Below are 23378 nucleotides of genomic sequence, written 5' to 3' on the forward strand. Positions count from 1 at the left end.
AAAAACCTGTGGACAAAGTTCCAGAATTTTTTGAACAGATCTCATACTGCACGAAATGTCTGAAAGCGAGGACGGTGCAACAATTGTCGGAAGGGTCCGGGCGAGATTGAGGAGCTTCACGATCTGGAGAATGTTTTTGTGGCATTCCCAGGGTGATATTGTCATTTTGGAGGGCGCGTGGGTCAATACGGGTACGCATCTATCTTTGGGGACCACGTCCACTCCTAGATGTAGTTTTTCCTCGGCACGACAGTGCTGTGTGACGACACAGCTCAGAGTGTATATACTTTGTTTACAGAGCACGGGATGAGTTTACTGTACTCCCCTGGCAACGAAATTCCACGGATTTGAACCCGGTTGAGAGTTTGTAGGAACACCTCGATCGGGCTGTTTGTGCCACGGATCCTCAGCCGAGAAATGTAAAGCAGCTGGCCGTGTCACTGGATTCGGCACACGTCGTTATCCCTGTTGGTACCTTCCAGAACCTCATTTACTTTCTTCCTGTACCTCTCACAGTAGCCCGCTCAGCAAATGGTTGTTATTCAGGTTTTGGCAGGTGGTCGCATTAATGTGGCTTGACAGTGTGTAACAGTCTGGCTTGCTGCACATGTTTAAGTTTGAAATGACTATTCTGGTCTTTACAGCCTCTGTTGATGTCTGCAGCATTAGGAGACAAAATGTTACGCACAGGAATGTCCTAGACCCAGGGTGTATACGACCCAGGACAACCGGGAGATCCGGGAAAAACCCGTGAATTTTTTAGAATTCCGGGAATGTTTCATTGTTTTAGTTTCCAGTTAAATTTTTGTGACTTTGATTGGTAAGAACCAATACTCCAACAAAGGATATTACTGTATCCCGCGTCTGCAGGATAATACAAAACATTAACAAGAGGAAGAAAAAAACGAAAATAAAACTCAAGTCGCAAAGGAAATCCGCCATATACAACAACAAAACATAGTGGTCATACAAGCGTCTACCAACAGCAAAGTGTGTCAAAGGCTTTAGAAAGACTATGCAATTATTCATAATGACAAATTGCCTCCGATGAGCGGGACGTGACAGCTGCTGACATTTTGCAGTTGATTCGCGTATGGGTAGTACCTTCTCCCGCTTCTGGCTACGGATGTGTGTCTGGACGCCACTATCTAGTATTGCCCCGGTTCGGAAATATCGTAGATCAGGGGCTGATGCACAAAGCAGTGTGAGTTGTGGTGGGGAGGTGAGTAGTCTTCACGTGACCTGTGTTTACGTTTAGTGATTTTGCAGTTTCCTCTTCATTTATTACTCTCACATCAAATGAAAACAAAACGGATTTCTGTGCCCGGGAGCTATCAAATGAATTAAAGTTCACATAAGTACAGAAGGCTAAAATATGTTGTTATTTTCAGGTTTTATTTCCACCTTTCTGACAGTCGAGCATTAATCGACTTGCAGAACAGTGAAGTTATTTTTATCGCTTTGCTAAAAAGATTTGGCTTTTATTAATCTTTTGGGCTGAGGCAGTCAAGTTATTTGAAAGGAAGTGTTTAATTTCACACTGTTGGCTAGTTTCAACTGTTGGCTGCACATTTTCCATCTTCTAGCTCGCATGGCATTATGCCATAATAGAGAACCAAACATGAGATAATACAGTACTGGGACTCAAGAAAATTTACATACGAATGTGCACTATAAGCCCACGTATGCATTTTAGTATGGTTCATGAAATTCCTATGAACTTGAAGTGTCCTCTGATGTCTTGTTTCTTTTGTGACATATGGCCTTCCTGTGTCATCGTAGCTGCGCAAGAGCGGTGGCGTCTGTTACCTGGTGCTCTCTGGCAACTGCTGAAACGAACCTATTTCTAACAGGTCACGGGAAAACATTGCGGATGGTGGTTTGAAAAGCGTTACTTTCAAAGTAAATTTCCTTTTACACAAGATGAACTATGTGCGAGAATGTACGATGAATTTCTTAAATCACAGAGGGTTTGACTCTCAGTTAAAAATCAACTCTTTGAGGACGACCAGCTAGAAGAATTTTGAGCCCAGAAGATCAGACATTTATGTCGTTATTAAAAATTTTACTGGCACATTTCTGTGATATATCTTAAAGTGTAACATGCGCAAAAAAGATCAACATTACATGTGGAAGCTTAGCTTCTCTTGCAGCTTATTAATCTTAGAGACCAATATCACATGTGAAAGCTTTGTTTTTCTTGTGGCAACACTGTGTATCCTTTATTTATTTAAGCCATGAACTTTTCTTATTTTTGTGTTCGTGCTACTTAAGAGTGATCTTGCTATTGGTTGACTACATCACGTGTCCTATGCTGTCATCAGCTGGCGAGATCACATGACATGAGCTATGACTGGCTTACAAAACGGCGTCGCTATATCTATTTCTGTGCTTCAGAAAGTAACATGCGGTGTTTGGTTAAATTCGAATTTATACCTTTGTAACACCAAAATCTGCAGAATTACACCCGGGAGAAAGTGTAATTACACCTGGGAGAAAGTGTATTTTCAACCGGGAAAAATCCGGGAATTTTTTTTCTTTGTCCATGTATACACCCTGTCATTGCTACATCACAGTTTATAAGGAGCTGATGATGTTACTTGTGCGTTAACAAATCGTGTACTCTCTCGCTTCAACAGTTCACAGGCGTCACGTCGGATAATGTTGTGGAAGCTGCACAGTGTTTCGACGAGACAGCTGCTCATCATCTGCAGGTGCTTACTGACGTGTTGCTGCAATAGCTCACCAATATATACACTGACTCGCTAGGAGAGTGCAGGCGCCAAGGGTTCAGGCTGTTGTGTAATCTTACACAATCGTAGAGCATGACAACATCCAGTGCCCCCTGCCGTACAAACAGGCTGCAGATAGTGGTCCAGTGCGCATGTTGGCAGAGTGTCAGCACCTGTTTAAATGTGTGGACTTTGATTGTCCATCTGGGTTGACTGGGATTCGTCCGTCTGCAGCCGACGGTGCCATAGTACCACCAGTGCTGGTCCTCGTGCCTTGCCGAGTTGAAATCCTGTGCCTCTGTTGATCAGGTCATTACTTATACGAATTTTGACTGCTTCGTGATGGAGTCCCAGCTGGTGGAAGTGGATGAAAGGATCTTTGTCCTTCCGTAGTTCGTGCTGTTTCCTATGTCGAGACAGTGTTCGGCCACAGCAGACTTTTCTGACTGACCCAGTCTGCTGTGACGTCTATGTTCGGCACATCTATCCTTAACAGTGCGACAAGTCTGGCCAGTGTATGATTCCCCACACTGGCATGGGATTTTATATTTCCCTAGTCTCCAAAGACCTAGATCATCTTCAACAGAACCCAGCATAGTTTGTACACGCGTTGGAGGGCAGAAGACACATTTTACATAATGTTTTTTTGAATAGCCTGCCAATAAACAGATCCATAGTGCATTTAAACCTGCATGCACGAAAGCTCAAGAAAATCCAGAAAAAAAACAGAGAACTCGAAGAGGGTGGTTTTTCTATCATATGTTGGTGGTGTGTCCTTTAATATTGGCAGGCTGTTCCAAAAACATGATGTAAAATGTGTGTTCCACTCTCCAGCGCATGTGCAAACTATGCCGGGTTCTGCTGAAGACGACCTGGGTCTAAGGAGACCAGGGATGTATAAAATCCCGTGCCAGTGTGGGAAATTGTACACTGGGCAGACGTGTCACACTGTTAAGGATAGATGTGCCGAACGTAGACGTCACACCAGACTGGGTCAGTCAGAAAAGTCTGCTGTGGCCGAACACTGTCTCGACAAGGGACACGGCACGAACTACGGAGAGAGAGAGATCCTTTCGTCCACTTCCACGTACTGGGACTCCGTCATTAAAGAAGCAGTCAAAATTCACACGAGGAACGACCTGATCGGCAGAGGCACGGGATTTCAACTCGGCAAGGCACGAGGACCAGCACTGGTGGTACTGAGGCACCGTCAGGTGCAGACGGACGAACCCCAGTCGACACAGACGGACAGTCAAAAGTTCGCACTAAGGAATTGTCGGCAGCAGACGGACGAATGAGAGTCGACACAGGTGGAGAATCAGAGTCCGCACATTTAAACGAGGTGCCGACGCACTGCCTGCACGTGTGCTGGGCCACTATTTGCGGTCAGGCTTTTCCCGTGTCACGAATAAGAAGCCCGTGGCCCGTTTGTACGCCAGGGGGCACTGGATGTCACTGTGCTCTACGATCTGTCTACGATGACATTATATCCTTAACCCCTGGTGCCTGCGCTCTTCTAGTGAGAGTCGGCGGGTATATTGGTGAGCCATTGCAGCGACACAGCAGGAAGCACCTGAAGATCTCGTCGAAATATTGTGCAGCTTCCACGACGTGACGCCCGTGAACCGGTGAAGCAGTTACTACGTCGGGAAAGTCTTAAACGTCACATACTCTCTCTTCGTCAGCACGTACGTGAACTGAATTACGTGACTGTGTTCAGTGTTTTACATACAGTCTAAGTAAAAACCAAAGTAATTATTCTCCCTCTCAGTACGTGTGTCCACTGTTTGTGTAACTAGACTTTGGAAGTCTGCAGGTATTAAAGGAATGCCAGCGATCCGAGTGATAACTTATTTCCGCGTCCGAGCATGTATTTTCTCTCACAGAGCTGCTGCAATTGCCGTCCTTTGTTAAAGACGGACATCATCCCTCGAGATAGCATTCCACGTGCAAAACAAAAAGAAAACCTGCTCACAATATCTGTGCCTTTGCCATCGACATCTTATTTTGTGACTTAGTTGCAAGAATCATCCGTCAGGAAGGAGATGCCGGCCCTACAATAAACGACTGTCGACCTGCACCACCGTCACGTGTGCAGAGTGAAGTGGTGCTGTGTGATGTGCGTGTGGATTTTCCACTGCTCACATTCTGCAGTTCTACGAACTGCACTGAAACAGGCTGAATCTGTCCACAGAATGTTCCATTGCCATGCATTGTCCATTTCCAAGTGAACGAGAAATTCCAGAGCGAACATTCGTCATGCCTGTAGGTCAGCAGGAAGCAACTCCTGCTTATAGGTGATTCTGCACAGATAGCAATGAGGGATGTTTTGTAGGATTTTATGGACTGTGCTCGCAGGCATGTCCCCGTGCACTGCAAGTTTGCACACCACCTTTCGGCCCCTGCTGCAGTGCTGTGGCCACATATTCCACAGACGTTAAATTGTCTGCTTTCCTCCCTCTGCCACTTTGCACTTCGAAAGAACCCGTCTTTTTGAATTTTGTAATGATTTTCTCCAGAGCCTTAGCAGACATTGGAACAGTATCTTTTTTTCGTACCCTGAGTGTGTGGAACTTGTGCAGCACTATTGGTGCCCAGTCATCATTCTTGTAGAGCTTAACCTGCAGCATCTGACCCTTTGTGGAGACAGTCGTACCGAGTGTCTTGGACGCAAACTGAAGAATGGCCTTGTTCCGTGTATCTGTTAGTGTGCGTATTCTGACACTTATGGCACCACTTTGGTCAAATTTTCGTTTTTGTTCTGTGACATTTCCCTGTATCAATAATATGCTGTTCCAATTTGACATCGTTCTGTGTAGTGATTCTCTTTCGACAGTGTTTTGAAACTGGAACTTTAATCGTGGACATCCTATAGTTAGGATTAACTGTGTTTGGAGATATGAAATGGGATGACTACATACTGAAAATTCAATCAAGGAGACTAACAAGCTATGAGATAGAATAACTGGCCAGCATCTACTTTTATATTGTGAAATGAGCAATACTGCTGACAATCACGCACGAAAGTGATGACATTACCCTAGCTTCCACAACTAACAGTTCCTTCCTCGGAGAGGAGAGGGCCAGATGTTGGACAAAGTTAAAAATGAAGGGCAGCTAACTTGGAGTCCAGGGAGCCACCTGTAGTGAGAGTGAGGGGAGTCGAAGATAGAATAGTAGTTCTGAGAGAGAGAGAGAGAGAGAGAGAGAGAGAGAGAGAGAGAGAGAGAGAGAGAGAGAGAGAAAGGTGGCCAGAGATCAAACAATAGTAAGCACTGTACCAGTTTGTGTTAAGATATTATGAGGGTGGAGACAAGTAATTATTCATCAGAGGTGACGATAATGTTACGAAAAGGATAGATTCCTACTCACCATATAATGAAGATGTTAAGTCGCAGATGCACACAACCAAGTGACTACTAAACAAGCCTAACCACCTGTGACTGTTGCATCTGTAGCGACATGCAGTGCCTCTCGAAATATACCGAGGTTCTCACTCGAACATTCCCCTTGTGACTCAGTACCACCCCAGACTGCAGAAACTGAATCATATTCTCCACCAGGGTTTCGACTACCTATCGTTGTGCCTTGAAATGAGGAATATCCTACCCACTATCCTTCCCTCCCCTCCATAGTGGTGTTCTGCTGCCCACCGAACCTACACGGTATCCTCGTCCATCCCCACTCAGCTCCTGCTCCCAACCCATTACCTCACGGCTCATATCGCTGAAGCAGACCTCGGTGCAAGACCTTCCCATACACCACCACCACAGCACCCTACTCCAGTTCAATCACATTAATCACCTATGCCATCAAAGGCAGGACTATCAGAGAAACCAATTGTGTGATCTACACTCTAAGCTGCAATGACTGTGCTGCGTTCCATGTGGGCACGACACCCGACAAGTTGTCTGTTCGTACAAATGGCCACCGACAAACTTTGGCCGAGAAACAGCTGGACCACCCAGTTGCTGAGCACACTGTCCAACATGTTCTTCATTTTAATGACTGCTTCATAGCCTGTGCCATCTGGATTCTTCCTACTATTGCCAGCTTTTCCGAACTGCGCACGTGGGAACTGTCCCTGCAATATATCCTGTGTTCCCATAATTTTCTTAGCCTTAACCTTGGTCAGTCATTGACCTACACTCACCTGTCCAGTTCCCTGTTCTGACACTACCGCTACTCAGCCCTCTATACCACCAACACAACAACAGTCTGCTTACTTCTCTCCTTTCCCCCCACCCTCCATTAACCTCCCGACTGCACCAGCTGACCTACCTTCTCCTCACCTTGTCCCTGTATGCTCCCATAAACAGTACTTTACTGTCACTCCCCACCCCCACTCCCCTGTTCTCCCTCCCCCTCCCTGCCCCAGCCTCCTCATTATCCCCTCCACGCATCTCCCATCATGCAGTGCCGTTTGCAGCCTGTTCCCAGCAGCCGAGACGGTACGTGTGTGTGTGTGTGTGTGTGTGTGTGTGTGTGTGTGTGTGTGTGTGTGTGTGTGTGTGTGTGTTGTTCAGCAGTCTTTTTGTTACGCCTGTCTGTGACTCAATATCTCCACTATATGGTGAGTAGCAATCCATTCCTGTCACAATATTGTCATTATTGCGTCCTGGATTTTCCATTGTTTCATTAGTGGTGAGGGAGATGAGTAGTATTCAGGCAGAAAGAAATATATGCACTGCCTGACAAAAAAGCAGTGTAACATCCAGAACACGTTGGTCAGAGGTCAATGTACCTTTGTATAATTACCCACCATCAGGAGGTATGTAAATAGAGTTGGAATTATCTGCAACAAGTAAAACAGCCATCAGAGTGCATGCCTGTATTTTGTGTTGTTACCACCCCTCTAGGGTATGCAGTGTCTTAAAAAATTGTCAAATGTTTTGAGAGAAGGTGGTACTCACCAAAATGAGAAAAAAGAATGTATTAGTTGTGGCATACTATCCACAAGTTCATCGAGGCACTGTTGGTCCAGATTGTCCCACTCCTCAACGGCAATTCAGCATAAATCCCTTGGAGTGATTGGTGTGTCACGCCGTCCGTAAACAGTCCTTTTCAATCCATCCCAGGCATGTTCGATAGGGTTCATGTCTGGAGAACATGGTGGCCACTCTAGTCGAGCGATGTAGTTGTCCTGAAGGAAGTCATTCACAAGATGTGCTTGATGGGGGCACGAATTGTCATCCACAAAGACGAATGCCTCCCCAATATGCTGCACTATCGGTCAGAGGACGGCATTCGCGTATCGTACAGCCATTACGGCACCTTCCGTGACCACCAGTGGCGTACATTGGCCCCATAAAATGCCACCCCAAAACAACAGGGAACTTCCACCTTGCTGCACTCCAAACACGTCTCTGACGATTGTCTGGTTGAAGGCATATGCAACACTCAACGGTGAAGAGAACGTGATGCCAATCCTGAGCGGTCCAGTCGGCATGTGTGTACCGCTCTGCACGGTGTCGTGGTTGCAAAGGTGGACCTCACCGTGGTCGTCGGGAGTGAAGTTGCGCATCGTGCGGCCTATTGTGCACAGTTTGAGTTGTAACACGACGTCTTGTGGCTGCACGAAAAGCATTATTCAACACAGTGGCATTGCTGTAAGGGTTCCTCTGAGCTGTAATCTGTAGGTAGTGGTCATCCACTGCAGCAGCAGTCCTCAGGCAGCCTGAGCGAGGCATGTCACCGACAGTTCCTGTCTCCCTGTATCTTCCCCATGTCCAAACAGCATTGCTTTGGTTCATTCCGAGATGCCTGAGCACTTCCCTTGTTGAGAGTCCTTCCTGGCACAAAGCAACAATGCGGATGTGATCGAACTGCGGTATTGACCGTCTAGGCGCGGTTGAACTGCAGACAACACGAGCCGTGTACCTTCTTCCTGGTGTAATGACTGGAACTGGTTGGCTGTCGGACCCCTTCTGTCTAATAGGCACTGCTCGTGCATGGCTGTTTACTTCTTTGGGCAGGTTTAGTGACATCTCTGAACAGTCAGAGAGACTGTGTCTGTGATACAATATCCACAGTCAACATCTTTCTTCAGGAGTTCTGGGAATCGGCGCAATGCAAAACTTTTTTTGATGTGTGTATGTACAAGGCCTGTTCGGAAACAGAAAGAAATGTATTTGAAAAGAATTACATGATATTGCTGATACACTTGTTGAATTTTTCCACGTAATCACCATCCCGTGCAATGCATGTGGCGAGGTGTGGTGGAAGCTGCTTTATGCCCTCCTCAAAGAACTCTCCTGATGGCTCCTTCCTCCACTTCAGAACCTCCTGCTCATCAGTTGAAAAATTAATTCCACTCGTGTGTGCCTTCAGGGAGGTGAAAAAGCGATAACATGAAGGCACCAAGTCAAGAGGAATATGGGGGGTGTTCCGAACAGCCCAACCAAGTGAGTCCAAGATTGGCTAAGACAGTGAGAGGACGGGTGTTGTCGTGCAGTGGGCACACTCCTCTTGTCAGCTTTCCCCTCTTTTTGTTTTGAATACTCCTTTTGTTTGTTTTAGTAGAGCAGTATCATTGTGCATTGATGTCTATTTTGTCTGAAATTGTGGTTTTGAGATTTTTGGCAGGCGGGGAATTGGTGTGATGCCTGCTTTTTTCTGCCAGCTGTGTAATGTGCCACCCACATTTCATCTCCAGTCACAGTAGAGCTCAGAAAATCCTCACCTTCCAATTCGAGGTGTTCGAGAAACTCACGGGGACTTTTGACCCAATTTTTCTCGTACTGCCCTGTCAGCTGTTTTGAAACCTATCTTGCACAAAGTAACCAGTAATCAGCATTTCTATGAGTGTGTGATTTGAGACAGCTCTAAAGATTTGTGTATATATCGCAGAAATTTCATTCCCTGTCAATTAGCAGTCTTCAGGAACATTTTCTTTGATTTTTTTTTTCAGCAAAAAAGGTCTTCCATGCCTCTGTTTGGCATCAACATGTTCCTTCTCTCCACTAAATTCCATACACCACTTAAACACTCTTATTCTGTCATCGACAATTTTACCATAAACCATTTTGATTTCCGAAAAAAGTTTGGTACGTATTATTCCTTCCATGATTAGGAAGCAGACTACAGTGTGTGGCTTGAACTGGGTGACATTTCTAATTGACATCTTTCACACAACTGGACGTAACAATGTGAGTTTTGTGCTAAAGTGTTCCTGCAATGCTCGCTCTGTTAAGGGGACCTCCCCAACAATGGCCCGTTATGGTCCCAGTACACTTACTCGCTGAATATACCTCATATGTACTATATTTACTATTGACTTCAGAGCAACTGTGGCTTCACCCTATGATACATTAGCCCTGTGATTGCTGTGGAATACCACTGCAAGTAAGCAAAATTAATGTACTCCAGCATCCCCTGGTGTGTTTATTATAAGATTGGCAAGTCTGAAATGTTTTCAAATTGTGTGTTCCTTACCATGCCAAGCTGCTCTGTCTTCCATTTGTCGCTGCGAACTGTGAATCTAGATCGTAGAAGTGCCCTGGAGTTTGAAGTTGTAAACGTGTCAGTTAAACACGGACATACAGCATTGTAATTTATTCAGTTATACAGTCTCGAAATATGTTCACTGTAATAACTGCTCACTGGTCGTTTACTGACATGTACACAATTAAAGGTTCAGTTCTTAATTTGCTCACCATCCGTTGTCCTTACAATAACATTGTTCTTGACACTTTCTATATTACTCCTGCGTGGTACACTTTACAATGTTTATAAAGGCTTTCACTATTATTACTGACATAGTATGTGCTCTCATGAATTCACAATCCAATGCCCTGATGTAACCTCATGTCAGGCCATTTACAGTCTCCCTGTTTGGTGCCAATGACTCATTTCATGGTTTTCAGTCAATTGCAAGAGCAAGCTATATTAATCAGCGAAGAAAAAGGGAGAAATTATAAAGGTAACCAGCCCAGATTTTTAGTACCGACCACTTCATGTGACAAATGAAGAAACACAAGGTGCTGCTTTGTTATATCGTAATGTATGACTTCATGCTCATCAAAGCTTCCCTGGCTTCTAAGGGTGCAGCCATCTTTAATTTATTTAACAGAAGTTTAAAATCTGAATGAGTTTTGATAACATATTTGAAATAATGGTGACCTAATTTCAATTATAATGATAAAATGAATGTTGATTGCAAAAGGTTTTCTGCCATTATTACTGATTTTTTTCATTATAAAATTTGAATATTTTCTATAAAAAACAAAATATTGGAGATCTAAGAACATTATCATGTTCAGAAGATTTTGGATGTCAGTATTACTGGAACGGGATTTCGAAATATTACAAGGTATGAAAAGGGTGGTATCTCGGAATTTCAGAAATTTGACCTAAAAGAATCACTTTTTCAGAATTGTGAACAGCCAGTCTACAAAGCTAAGTTGTTGGTTCTGAGGTTTCAATTTTGACATGTGTATTTTTACATGATAATGAAATTATATCTGAAAATCGTGATATCTCCAGAATTAACTAACTACAACTGAAAACAGTTACTGCATAATGTTCATGGTGGTAGACAGTACATCTGTAATAATAAGCATGTGAAATAATTTGTTAAATGTAAAAGTCGATAAATTTATGTGCATTTATGTAGCAGTCACGATTCTGTATTTGTAATAACAAGGTGATGAGTTGTATCTGTAGCAAATGGTTGGATTAAATATGCTGTGTTTCAGGTTCATCTTAAATTGCAATTTGATCATTCCAAGTGAAGACAAAAGTGTTTGAAGATGAAGTCACCATTGCTTTGAAACCAGTAGGAAATAAAAAAAAGAAACATTAGACCCAACTGAGCACAGACAAAAATCATAAGAGAGTAATGTTTATTCTCCATAACAAAATAGCTCATGTTATAAGGATACAGATTGCAAATTAGATACAGCAGTTAGACACAAGTATGATAAAAGAACTTCATTCACATTTAACAGTTAGTGGTGTCGTATATTTAAAAGTGCTTCCTCAAATGACTTTCGTGCTGGGGCCTCGATTTTTGCTCGGTAAATGTTTGGTGCTGTGGTGCATATTCCTGATTGTTGCACTTTCAAAATTGCTATTGTAGTTTCTTGAAATTTACCTTTGTTATGCATGCATTGTGTATATGTTGTACGGTTTGCTAATAATTGGTTTGGTGAAGACTATTTCAAGTTTTAAGGTAACATACACTGTCTGCTTTTTGTTGCTGATGTGAACCTGGAAATAGCTCACACTGAGTGTTGAAACTGTTGTGGAATCTATTAGAACTGTACCCATAGAAGTAGATGTTATGCTAAATCTTCTTGATAGATTAAAACTATGTGCTGATTTGGGATTTGCGCCTGTGACATTTTGCTTTCCCGAGCAGGTGTTCTACCGACTGAGCTATCTGGGCACGATGCGTGACCCGGCCCTAAAGTTTTACTTCTGACACTACCCCTTCTCCCACCTTCCAAACTTTGCAGATGTTTCCTTGTATATTATACTGGACTAGCACTCCTGATCAAAGGGTACTGTGGAGACGCTGCTTAATCGTGGTCTAGGGGATTGTTACCAGAATGCATTTTCACTTTTCAGAGGAGGGGGCGTCGGTTTGAAGCTTCCCGGCAGATAAAATGCGTGCCGGATAGGTCGGGAACTCGTGCCCTTTGCCACGAAGACGGGTCTACATCTATACTCTGCAAGCCACCCAATGGTGTGTGGCGGAGTACCTCCCTTTCCTGTTCCAGTAGTGTATGGTTCACGGGAAGAACAACTGCCGGAAAGCCTCCGTGCATGCTCGAATCTCTCTAATTTTAGATTCGTGATCTCCTCGGGAGGTATAACTAGGGTGAAGCAATATATTCGATACCTCATTCAGAAACGTACTCTCTCGAAACCTGGACAGCAAGCTACATCGCTATGCAGAGCACCTCTCTTGCAGAGTCTGCCACTCGAGTTTGCTAAACATCTCCGTAATGCTATCACGCTTACCAAAGAACGCTGGGACAAAATGCGCCACTCTTCTTTGTATCTTCTCTATCTCCTCCGTCAACCCGACCTGGTACGGATCCCACACTGATGAGCAATACTCGAGTATAGGTCGAACGAGTGTTTTGTAAGCCACCTCCTTTGTTGATGGACTACATTTTCTAAGGACTCTCCCAATGAATCTCAATCTGGTACCTGCCTTACCAATAATAAATTTTATACGATCATTCCACTTCAAATCGTTCCGCACGCATACTCCCAGATATTTTATAGAAGTAACTGCTACCGGTGGGTCGTGAGTCGTGCTCAGACAGCTGAGTCTGTAGAGCATTGCCCAGAAAAGGGGAAAGGTCCGAAGTTTGTGACCCGGTCTGGCACACAATTCCTATCTGCTGGAAAGTTTGAAACCAGTGTGCACTCTGCTGCAGAGTGGAAATACATTCTGGAGATCTGAGGTTGGTTACAGGTAATGGAAATATAAATGCTGGTGTCCTATTGCTTGCACGAAGGTGTCAGTCCCCTTATTTTGTGTGTGCACTGTTTCCGCTGCCGCCCCCGGCTACTCGGCTGTGTTGTGGCATGCTGCTGTGGGCCCCGTCTGTGTTTGATGTGTGTGCGATGGGTGTGTGACCGGCGGCTCTGACGCCGCCCTCTGCTTCTGACTGTCTCGAGCTCAGACTCGCCCCTGCGCAGGCCTGCCGTCGCAGCTGGACTGGGGGCGGCTGGTGCCCTCTGGGGGAGCCGGCGGGGTGCGGCTCTTTTCGCTACCGCTGGACGTCGTGCTCAAGAACAACGTGGCACTCTCCTACTTCATCGACTACATGACCAGCATCGGGGCACAGGCCTATCTCTTCTTCTACCTGAATGTCGAAGGTGAGTTGCGATTCACCGTGTTTACTATCTTTGTAACGAAATGAAACTACACGGTCCCAGAGACTTCTGCAAGTCTCAAACATCTGTGATACACAGGGTGATTATAATTAAAGTTAAACTTTCAAACCACTGTAGAAATAATATTGGTCAGAATGACATCGCATTGCAGCAGGATGTTATCGGAGAAGGAGGAAAACGTGTGGTAGAACAAAAATAAATAGTTACAAACTGTAACAATAAATGGTGCTGTAAGCATCATAATTTAATAGTGGTCGAATACAAATGACGAATGAATTGTACAACAATGCCTAAGGTGTATGTTTGACGGTAAACAAACTGTACTACTCAGTGTTCGTGGGTGTACAGGTGTGATACTGTGAGTTACGTAAGCCCATCCACCACAGCGGGAGAATGAGGCACTTCTGTGATACTCGTACCAGTGAGTATTGGTGCCCTGATACTTACAACAACACTGATGTGTGCACTGATAAGAATAACTGATAAAAACAATTGTGAATTTAGTAAAAAGCAATTACAATAATAACAATCTATGGAGCTTCATCCACCATTGTAAAGGGACACCCGACTGAGAGTGCAAGAAGACGCTGTAGGAAAACTTGGTGTAGTGTAGCATAGACATGTAAATGTTACAATGATAGTAGTAGAAACTAATAAAGATAAGAGAAAGTGGTATGATAGACATTGTAAATGTAGTTCAGTATTCAGGATTGGGGGGGGGGGGGGGGGTGCGACAAAATAATTATCATAAATGTTGACGTAAACGTAATTTTGTGTGTAATTGGCTCATTATTGTGATGAAGAAAGTGGACTACAGAAAATAAATGAAGAATGCTATAATTTCATTGTACTGTAAGGAATGTGAGCATTGGTATATTGATTTATCCACATTAACGTTGGTTGAAGCCCTTTCTTTCTATTTGTTTGGATCATTAATTTCAGCAGCATTATAGGCAGAAAAGTGGTGGTAATAGAGCTGTACCACTATTGAAATAAAATAAATTGAACATTGTATATAAACCTGTTAATTCTTTCATTGCAAATAATTTTTATTGCAGTTTTAATGTACACCTTCTTATTAAATTCACATGTATAATTGAATTACACAGTCAGATATGTTTCAGGTCAATTGGTTTCTGTAAAACTAAGGATTACATTCTTCTTCTTCTTCTTCTTCTTCTTCCAGACCTCTGTTTTTGGTTTGTAGAGCAAGTAAATAACTATGTTTGATAGCTCGAATATAAGGGAGCAGATCAAGCATATCCTGCTTTTTCTTTTTCAGCACTTTTCTCATGTGTGGGTAAAGTTGTGAAACTGCAATAGTACCATACGCGTGTGGTCTCCCTCTACTATGTTTTGGAGCAAAGTTTAGTACGTGAAAGTCAATGTCATCATTCAGTGTTTTCTTGTAGAGCATTTTGTGTTGCTTCTGTCTCTCAAAACACATCCATTTTATTTTCAGCCAATTACATTGAACATACTCCTCATTCTGCATCCTTCTTACCACTGCATTTTGTAACTGTTTCAGTGCTAAAAAGTCAGAATGCTTCATTCCTGCGCGTACAAATTTATTTTTTCTGCCAGTTTTCCTAATTGTTTCAAAAATATCTGGGGAAAACAAACTCTTTCTCATTTAATTGTTTTTCTATCTGGTCAAAATCCCTGTCATTTGGCAGGTATGAGTGACCTGGGAGCAGGTACTTTAAATCAGTAATGTTACCATGAAATTGAGGAGATTGTGTCACTTTCATTAGTGTTAGGGCAATGTTTATGTTCCTGTTTTGCCCAGCACACGTATCACTGTACGCAACTACCTGTTTTTGAAAAGTGACATACTTTTCAATAAACATGTACCAATTTCCTGTGAACCACTTGATCCAGATGTTTCATCCCAAAAATACATAGGGATTTTGCTGCCAGTTAAATTGTGGCATCCAAAATTATACGCGTATGTGTTTCTTTTGTAGTATGGTATGGTTGTTGTCAGTTTAGAAAATTCAAGTGCTTTTTGCAGGTCAAAGATAAACATGAACATCTGGGAATCTGCCTCTTTGCTACATGCTGTGTCTGTCACCATTGCTGTTCTTGCAGCTTCAGCCCTCCTAAGGTGAAGCTCCTCTTTTTGAAGCTTTCTTTTTTCTTCTGCATCGGTAGCAGTGTCCATTTCAAAGCTCAGTTTGTCACAAAAAGAGCAAGTGCCTTAATGTGGTGGTCGAAATGACAGATTGAAGTCTTTGTCAAAGATTTTTCGATAGATGTGGTCCCCCACAATTTCTTTATTCTGAGATATGAATTTGTCTTTGTACAAATCTTATGTTTTGGCCACACACAGCTCAGGATTTAAAACCTTTTGTGGGGATTATCCTTCCTTGCATCAAGGCTCTCGGAAACTGGAAAGCTTTTCATGTGTTCCTTTACATCATTGATCAGACCTCCCAGTACAGAGAATTTGTTCTGATGTTTGCCCCTTCCATCAAGGTGAGGTGTACCTTCTTCCTCGCTTTTTGTTAAAAGCCTAGAGAAGTCGTCCATTAGAAATGTCAAAAGTATTCAAGAAAAACTTCTTGCATACTATTCCACAGTTTCCATTCACATGTAATCGATATTCATAATACAGCTTTTCTGAGAACCAGAGCCATCTCTTGGGCATCGGCAGTTAACTGAATTATACGTGCATAAACCATTCAGGTAATTATTTTGGCGATTAGTATCACCCATAGCCCAGAAATTGTCAAACAGTCTTCGTCTCATACCCTGAAATTTTATTGAAACATTTACGTGCACACCTGGGTGTATGTGCAAGTGGGTTCTGCGCACTGTGGGGTCCGTACAAACTTTATGATGTGTGGGTCTGTAGATGGTTCATCCATCCTGGGAATTGAGAATTTTGATTATTTTTCCCATGTGATCGGAATTGATACTGGCAAGATATCAAAGTGTGTGACATAAATGGCTGTATCTTTTGATTGCATTGACTTACAAGCTTAAATTTGTTACAGTGTAAAGGGACCATAGACCTAAGTATTTGATATCAATTTGAATGTAATGTGTGTATCACTTCCTGAGTTCGGATTGATACATGGATGATGGATGATCAGACAAACAGACAACAAAGAGATTCTATAAGGGTTCTGTTTTTACGGAATGAGCACAAAGTCTGACTGCAATGAGTAGTGATCTCGACTGTGGTGGGTAGTGGAGGTACGGAAGAAGAGATATGGAGTGGGAGGTAAAGCAGGAACAGAGAAGGTGAAGGCAGTGTGCAGGGGAGAGGTGGGGGGGGGGGGGGGGGGGTGACAGAAGGCACATGTGGGAGCAGGGAAGGAGATACAGGCAGATGGGGAATAGCAAAGTTTGAGGCTATGGGGGGGTAATGAGAATGGACAGCAATAGGCAAATATTTTATACAGTGTAATTATTACATTACTAAATAGAACAGTACAGCGTGTCAGTTGTTAGCTTAAAATTCCATGTCTTAGTCGACAAATGCTCTTAATTCATAAAGGGGTTGGCAACAAGCAATTTATTTAATATTTTCCTAAAAACATGTTTTAGAAGATGTGCCACTTGTGGAAATTTATTGAATAGTTTATGGCCCACTAGCTTATAGCTATTTATTGTCTTTGGCAGTGTATGGTATGACATACATATAGACTTATTTTTTCTTGTGTTGTGACTGTGAATATTATTTCTACATTTTACTTCATGCAGATTCCTTTTGTATAGTTTAACACTTGGCTATTACACATTCCATAAGACATCTTAATTAATAAACTGCTATAGACAATTTAATGCTAATGTATTTTGTGTGTTGCTCCCAGGACAGTTTGTCATCTAAGTATACTCCCAAGAACTTTTATATAACCAGTATTATTAAAAGAGCCTTTGTCCTTTGGACTAAATACCGTGTTTGGTGTTCCATTCTTATTCAGGAGAAATCCATTTGAGCCAAACCAATATGATGCTTGGGCCAGCGTATTGTCAAGAAACTCTTTTAGCTTATTCAGATGATTGTTATAATTTAGGAAGGTATTGTCATCTACAAATAGCTCCATATCGAAGGTTATAAAGGAGAGTAGGTCATCACTTGTTACCAGAAACGGGTCGCAAAGCAGCTGTCGGAAATAGAGCACGCCGTGTAGAGCAGCACGCTCGGTAACAGGCCTGTCGATTCTGCTCTCGGTCACAGTTTTGCAGTTGCCATTTTTGTGGAAAGACAGCTCTTAGTGGTCGTGCTAGTGCACACTGCCACACAGTGATTGGAGATAGGTTGGTAGATTGTGTGACTGCATTCACCGGTTGCCCTACTTTGACGGGACAGAAGATGCCCGAGACGGGACTGGAGTAGGTACTAGTGGCTGGATGTGTGGGACAGGTGTTGCAGCTATGTTTATTACAGGGGTATGAGCTGTGGGGGGAAGGGCTTTGGAACAGGGGTGGAATTGGTGCAGACACGGGTATTGTGTTCATTGCGTGGGCAGCAGAATACCACAGTGCATGGGGTTGGGAGAATTCTGCATTGTAGTGCAACCCCCCCCCACCCCACCCCCCCAATATACTCTTCCCCCCTTAACACTCCCACAGGTGGCACACTATGAAGTGTTTCCCACTCCTACCCTGCTACACCTCCCACTCCCTGCCCCCACCTGTTTTCTGCATCCCCAAACATAGGGCAATCAAAACTGCTGTTCACCACTGTCACTCTACAGAGACCACAAATGACACCTTTGCCCTTACAGTAAAGCAGTGATTGATGCGTAGTTGGTAACCTGCAGTGTGTCTATAACCTCTCAGGTTGGAGAGTCTCGGCCGAGCAGCAGATATCGGACCTAGAGCTGCACAAGATGGGAGCTGGCGTGACGGTGGCGGGAGCGGCAGCACCGTCCGGGGGCATCGTGGCCGGAGGCGGCAGGAAGGCGGGTGACGCTCCGCCCCCGGCACACCAGCCCCCGCAGCCCGACAGCATGCGTGAGGCGGCCTACAGCATATTCGAGCAGTACCTCTCTGAAAAGGTAAGGCACCCGCCAGAAGGCCGAGAGCATAGCCCAATAAGTCTCTTGTACGGTGAGGTGCGGAGGTTGCGCACAGGTCACTTTATGAGCGACGTGTCGCAGTCTTTACAAATTTGAGATATTTTATCGTGAGGCAAGTAAGCCAGTCTACTACCCATTGAGCTCATTTACCTGTAAAACTTTGAATATTAGTACGATGGTTGTGTAATAGCTAACAAATGCAAAGACAGCTTGTGGTGGTTTCGTGTAGTAGTGTGTCTACCGGACTGTGTGTGTCAATTGTTTGCTCTGGTTTTAGTTACATTTGTCGTATATGTACAACTACTTGTCAGTGATTTGCATCAGTTACGTAGACTGGATAATTCTGCAAACTTGTATTTAGTCAGTCCAGATATCTTTCGAGATTACACTTCATCGATTATCTCTTAGACATCTAAGTAAAAAAAAAAATGACTTTTGTTATAGTGTGCAAGCCTCCAACCATTGAGGACAATAGCTTTTATCTTTCCTTGAAGTTTTAACACTGAAGGTCCTAGAGTTAATGGGTCAGAGACACAAAACGAATCAAATACCATTAATGAGGAATATTCTTTTAGTACTGCAAGTGAGGTTTTATGTGATGTAACTTCAATGTTACTAGCTTCTAGGCTGTCCATACCATATTTACTCAAATTTAAGCTGCACTCGAATCTAAGCTGCACCTAAAAAATGAGACTCGAAATCAAGGGAAAAAAAATTTCCTGAATCTAAGCCACACCTGAAATTTGAGACTCGAAATTCAAGAGGAGAGAAAAGTTTTAGGCTGCACCTCCAAATCGAAACAAAGTTGGTCAGTTGTAATATGAGACACAATTTAGGTCGAATGAATGACGATACAGCTACAGTAGTTTGGTTCAAGTCGTAAGCTTAGCAGTTAAGCTTTTACCAGGCAGCCATTGCTATGCGTCAGGCACTCCGTTGGTATTTATACGGGTACCCTTCCTTTTTCATGTGCTTCGTCTGGTTTGAATTGATTGCTTATTTTTCTTTGATCTGATAAGTGCTGTTCTCTTTCTTATAGGTGTTTACGCCACTCTAAGCTAAAAATGCATTATTGTACTGTGTCATGCATTGTTTGTCGCATTCTGATAATGAGTGTTTATGACCTGTTGCTGCTCGCAGCATGGCTTGCTTTTGTGCGCACTGTCGCCGCTTACAATAAAAAAAAAAGATGAATTGTCTCATAGCGAAACAATAGCAAGAGACTGCTATTTGTTGTTACTTACATTGCTGCTTTCTTTGATAATGATCAACAAGAACCAAATAATTGACTGCGTATGATAGAAGATGTTCTGAATGAGAGTTTAGCGAAAAATTTTCTCCGGCTGAAAATCTTTGCAGACGCCTCTTTAGTATGTTACATTCTGCACAAAAATTATAGTCATCTTAGATTTAAAAATCAAGTCAATTGCCGTGCTTCATTTCTGACTGTATCACTATTAGGCATAACAATAATACAAATATAAACATGACATTATATGTATATTCTTCCGCATTTGCTGTTGTCTCACTCTAGTTTTGTAGTTTATTAGGCAGACAGGATTTAAATGAGATAGCAGCAAACACGAAAGAATACGTGGCAAAATGTTTATATTTGTATTAGTCTTCTGGTGAAGAGAATACTGCATGTGATTTACAATTCGTAAAAGTTCCTATTAGCAACCATCTCGTCTCACAGGTAGGAAAAAATTCAGAACATATTTTCGTAGTACATTGAAATGCTGCTACATTCGAAGATGAACAATACGGAATTTGTATTTACTTCATTGGATAATGTATGAAAATGCAGTGGTCGAAACTTGGGGCAGAGAAATAAAGCTCGTCTTCCACCTTTTTTTTTTACTGATGCATAGGTTTTGGCGGCAGTATTTATCTTTGTGCCTGCAAAACATGACTGTGTAGCGCTACATATATTAGACGGCAGAAGTTAGCTGTGGAGGCACCTACCAACATTTTTCAGAACTTCCGCTTACTTTTCACTCGATTCTAAGCCACAGGCAGTTTTTTGGATTACAAAAACCGGAAAAAAAGTGCGGCTTAGATTCGAGTAAATACAGTAGACCCTATACCCAATATCAAAATCAGTTAAGATTTCAACAAGTATCGTAAACTCTCTGATTAATACGTAACTTTAAAATGTTTTAAAAATCATTTTATCCAAACAAGGAGAGTATTTGCAAGTAATATTTTTCACTAATGATGACGGTTCAATCCCGCGTCCGGCCGTCCTCATTTAGGTTTTGTGCGATTTCCCTAAATCACTCCAGGCAAATGCCAAGATGGTTCCTTTGGAAGGGCACGGCCGACTTCCTTCCCTACTCCGATGAGACTGATGACCTCGCTGTTTGGTCTCTTCCCCTAAACAACCCAACCAACCCCCCAGAAACTTTGCTCAGTAGAAGGTGAGACAAAGTAAGCGAACACGCATCTCGGTTTATCCGTAGATACTCAAACATTTGTGAGAAAATGACCATCAAAGTTTTCAATGGAATTTAGATGCCTTTCAGTGTCAATACATTCAGCTCAACTGATAGCATAGTGGCTAGCACTGCAGCTTCACACTTTTTTGCCACGTGTGTGAAATGCAATTATTATACTAGTGTTTTCCAGTGTGTATTGAAATAACATTGTCCTTATTGATCTACTTCTGATAATGTGTCTGGTGAATGAATTAAAAAAATAAATGAGTTAAATAAATTTTTTGAAATTGCTTTCTGTGAAATTCCTGTAATGTATTGTGATGCATAATCAACTGCAAGTTGCAGTTTTTGGAAAAGTGATCCATTATGTGTGGTTTGCCACAAAATTGTTGCCAACACATGAATCTTCAGCAATGCTAAAAACATTTCTTTCCCGAGTGTGATTTAGGCGAAGAGATGTTGCTGTGGGGAATCTGCCTTTGCCTCATGCTCTTGGTGTTTCGAATGTTTCTACGGTTGGTATCATCCGAGGGAAAGCACAAAATCTTCCTGAAGAGTAAACTTGAGAATATAATGCAACAATTAAGAATTGCTTTAAGAATGAAATAGAAGAGTATGAGAATTTAAAAAGCTTGTAACCTCTGAAAATACACACACACACACACACACACACACACACACACACACACACACACACACACACACATTCTTATTGTGAAACACAGCTGTAATTTTACAGTTAACATAGTGTCCTTGTAAGGAACATTTGTGTAGTAATCTTCTGTGGTCATGAGTAGATAAAAGAAATTATCGGATTCGAACATCGACCACTAAAAGGCATGTATATTACATTGAAAATTTCAACAGCCATTTCCTCAGAAGTGGTAGAGTGTCTGTGGATAAGCTGAAACGTGTTCATGTATTTGGATTCCTCTTCTACTAAGCGAAGTTTCTGGGAAATTGAGTTATGCTGCCTGGCATATTGTCCCCATAAGATGTTTAAAGAGTCAGTGTCAAGTAACATCAGTTCCCAAGTAGCATAATAGTAGACAAAAACTTTCAGTTCACACAGTTACTGTTTTCAAGGGCTTGGGTTTGTTCCCAGCTTGCTCGGAGATTTTCTCCACTCAGGGACTGGGTGTTGTGTTGTCCTAATCACCGCCGAATGGTCTACCCAACAGGAGGCCCTAGTCACACAACATTTACATTTTACAGTTTACGTCTGTCAAAGTGTCATTTAAGATAGTGTTTCAGGCAAAACTCTTCCGTTAAACAACTCTGGCACGTGACTTTATTGCCTATCAGCCCTGTGCTGTTACACATTTATACCAATGTACATAATTGTTGTATCAATGTCAAAGTACAAACACGAACTGACTGTAATAAAATGTACACAACTTTTTCTCGTTAAGCGGGAAGAACATTAATTTGTATTTGAATAATAGTCACAGGAGGCGGCTGCAGTGTTGACAGCTTTATCTCCAGATGCATGGTTGTCGGTTGTGTGACGGTGATGACTAGCTTCTCAACTCACGGCAACTGCAGTGCCAGTTCTGTTCTCCAAAAGCCAGGTCATTTTCTCATTACTACTGTATCTCAATCATAATCTATAAAAACACAGTTCGCCGTGCAACATTGTGAAGCATAACGAGCTACTAACTCCTGTCACTGACATCGCTGATGAACTGACAGAGCAATTTCCTCTTCTTTGCACACAAAAACAGACTCTTTCGAATATGTGGTTAATACCACATTTACTAGTCGATTCAGCAGTTTTGTTACAATAACTTTGATTCTTGGAATTATACGGCTATTCGGTTAGTTGTGCTTAATTTATATAATAAAGAAGATAACTGAAAACATAAGAATAATTGGCGTTTCTGTCTTTAATTAAACTAGTCAAATTTGGTCATTAATCAGTCTTTGAATCGATGTGTGACAGATGTGATTTAGAAATGTAAATGCAGAAGTGCTTAAATGCATTCAAAAAAGTTATAACGCATTCTGCTTTTCCTCTGATCATAAAAACGAAAATAAAAGAGAAATTATTTTACAGACACATGGCATTTTTCTGTTATGTGATAGTATTAGTTTAATTACAGTGTGGATTATATCTCCTTGCACTGACAAAGTTGGTAGTGTTTGTGTATCTGATTTTGTCTAACCTTGGAAATGTAGTCATAATGTGAAGAAACTGGTGTGGTGTCGATCTCATTGTTAACGGGAAAGAAGGTGTTCTAAGGGCTTGTTTCATTTTAATTTGAAATCAATGACTGCCAGGACTGGCAAGGTGTTCTGCTTATATAGTTGTAATGGCAATG

At 42.4% G+C, this 23378-nt stretch overlaps 1 protein-coding gene across 3 annotated transcripts in view; it reads left to right on the top strand.

Annotated features, from left to right (window-relative positions):
- LOC124553802 (sorting nexin-13-like) overlaps positions 1-23378 on the top strand; it is a 419627-nt gene that overhangs the window by 216313 nt on the left and 179936 nt on the right. For all 3 annotated transcript variants that reach the window (XM_047127777.1, XM_047127778.1, XM_047127779.1), the window contains 2 exons: positions 13389-13568; positions 18381-18598. In XM_047127777.1, the coding sequence (XP_046983733.1) occupies positions 13389-13568; positions 18381-18598 (398 nt within the window). The remainder of the gene's footprint in view (positions 1-13388; positions 13569-18380; positions 18599-23378) is intronic.

The sequence above is a fragment of the Schistocerca americana genome, chromosome 11 (assembly GCF_021461395.2).
Source record: "Schistocerca americana isolate TAMUIC-IGC-003095 chromosome 11, iqSchAmer2.1, whole genome shotgun sequence".
In the NCBI taxonomy this organism is placed as follows: Eukaryota; Metazoa; Arthropoda; class Insecta; order Orthoptera; family Acrididae; genus Schistocerca; species Schistocerca americana.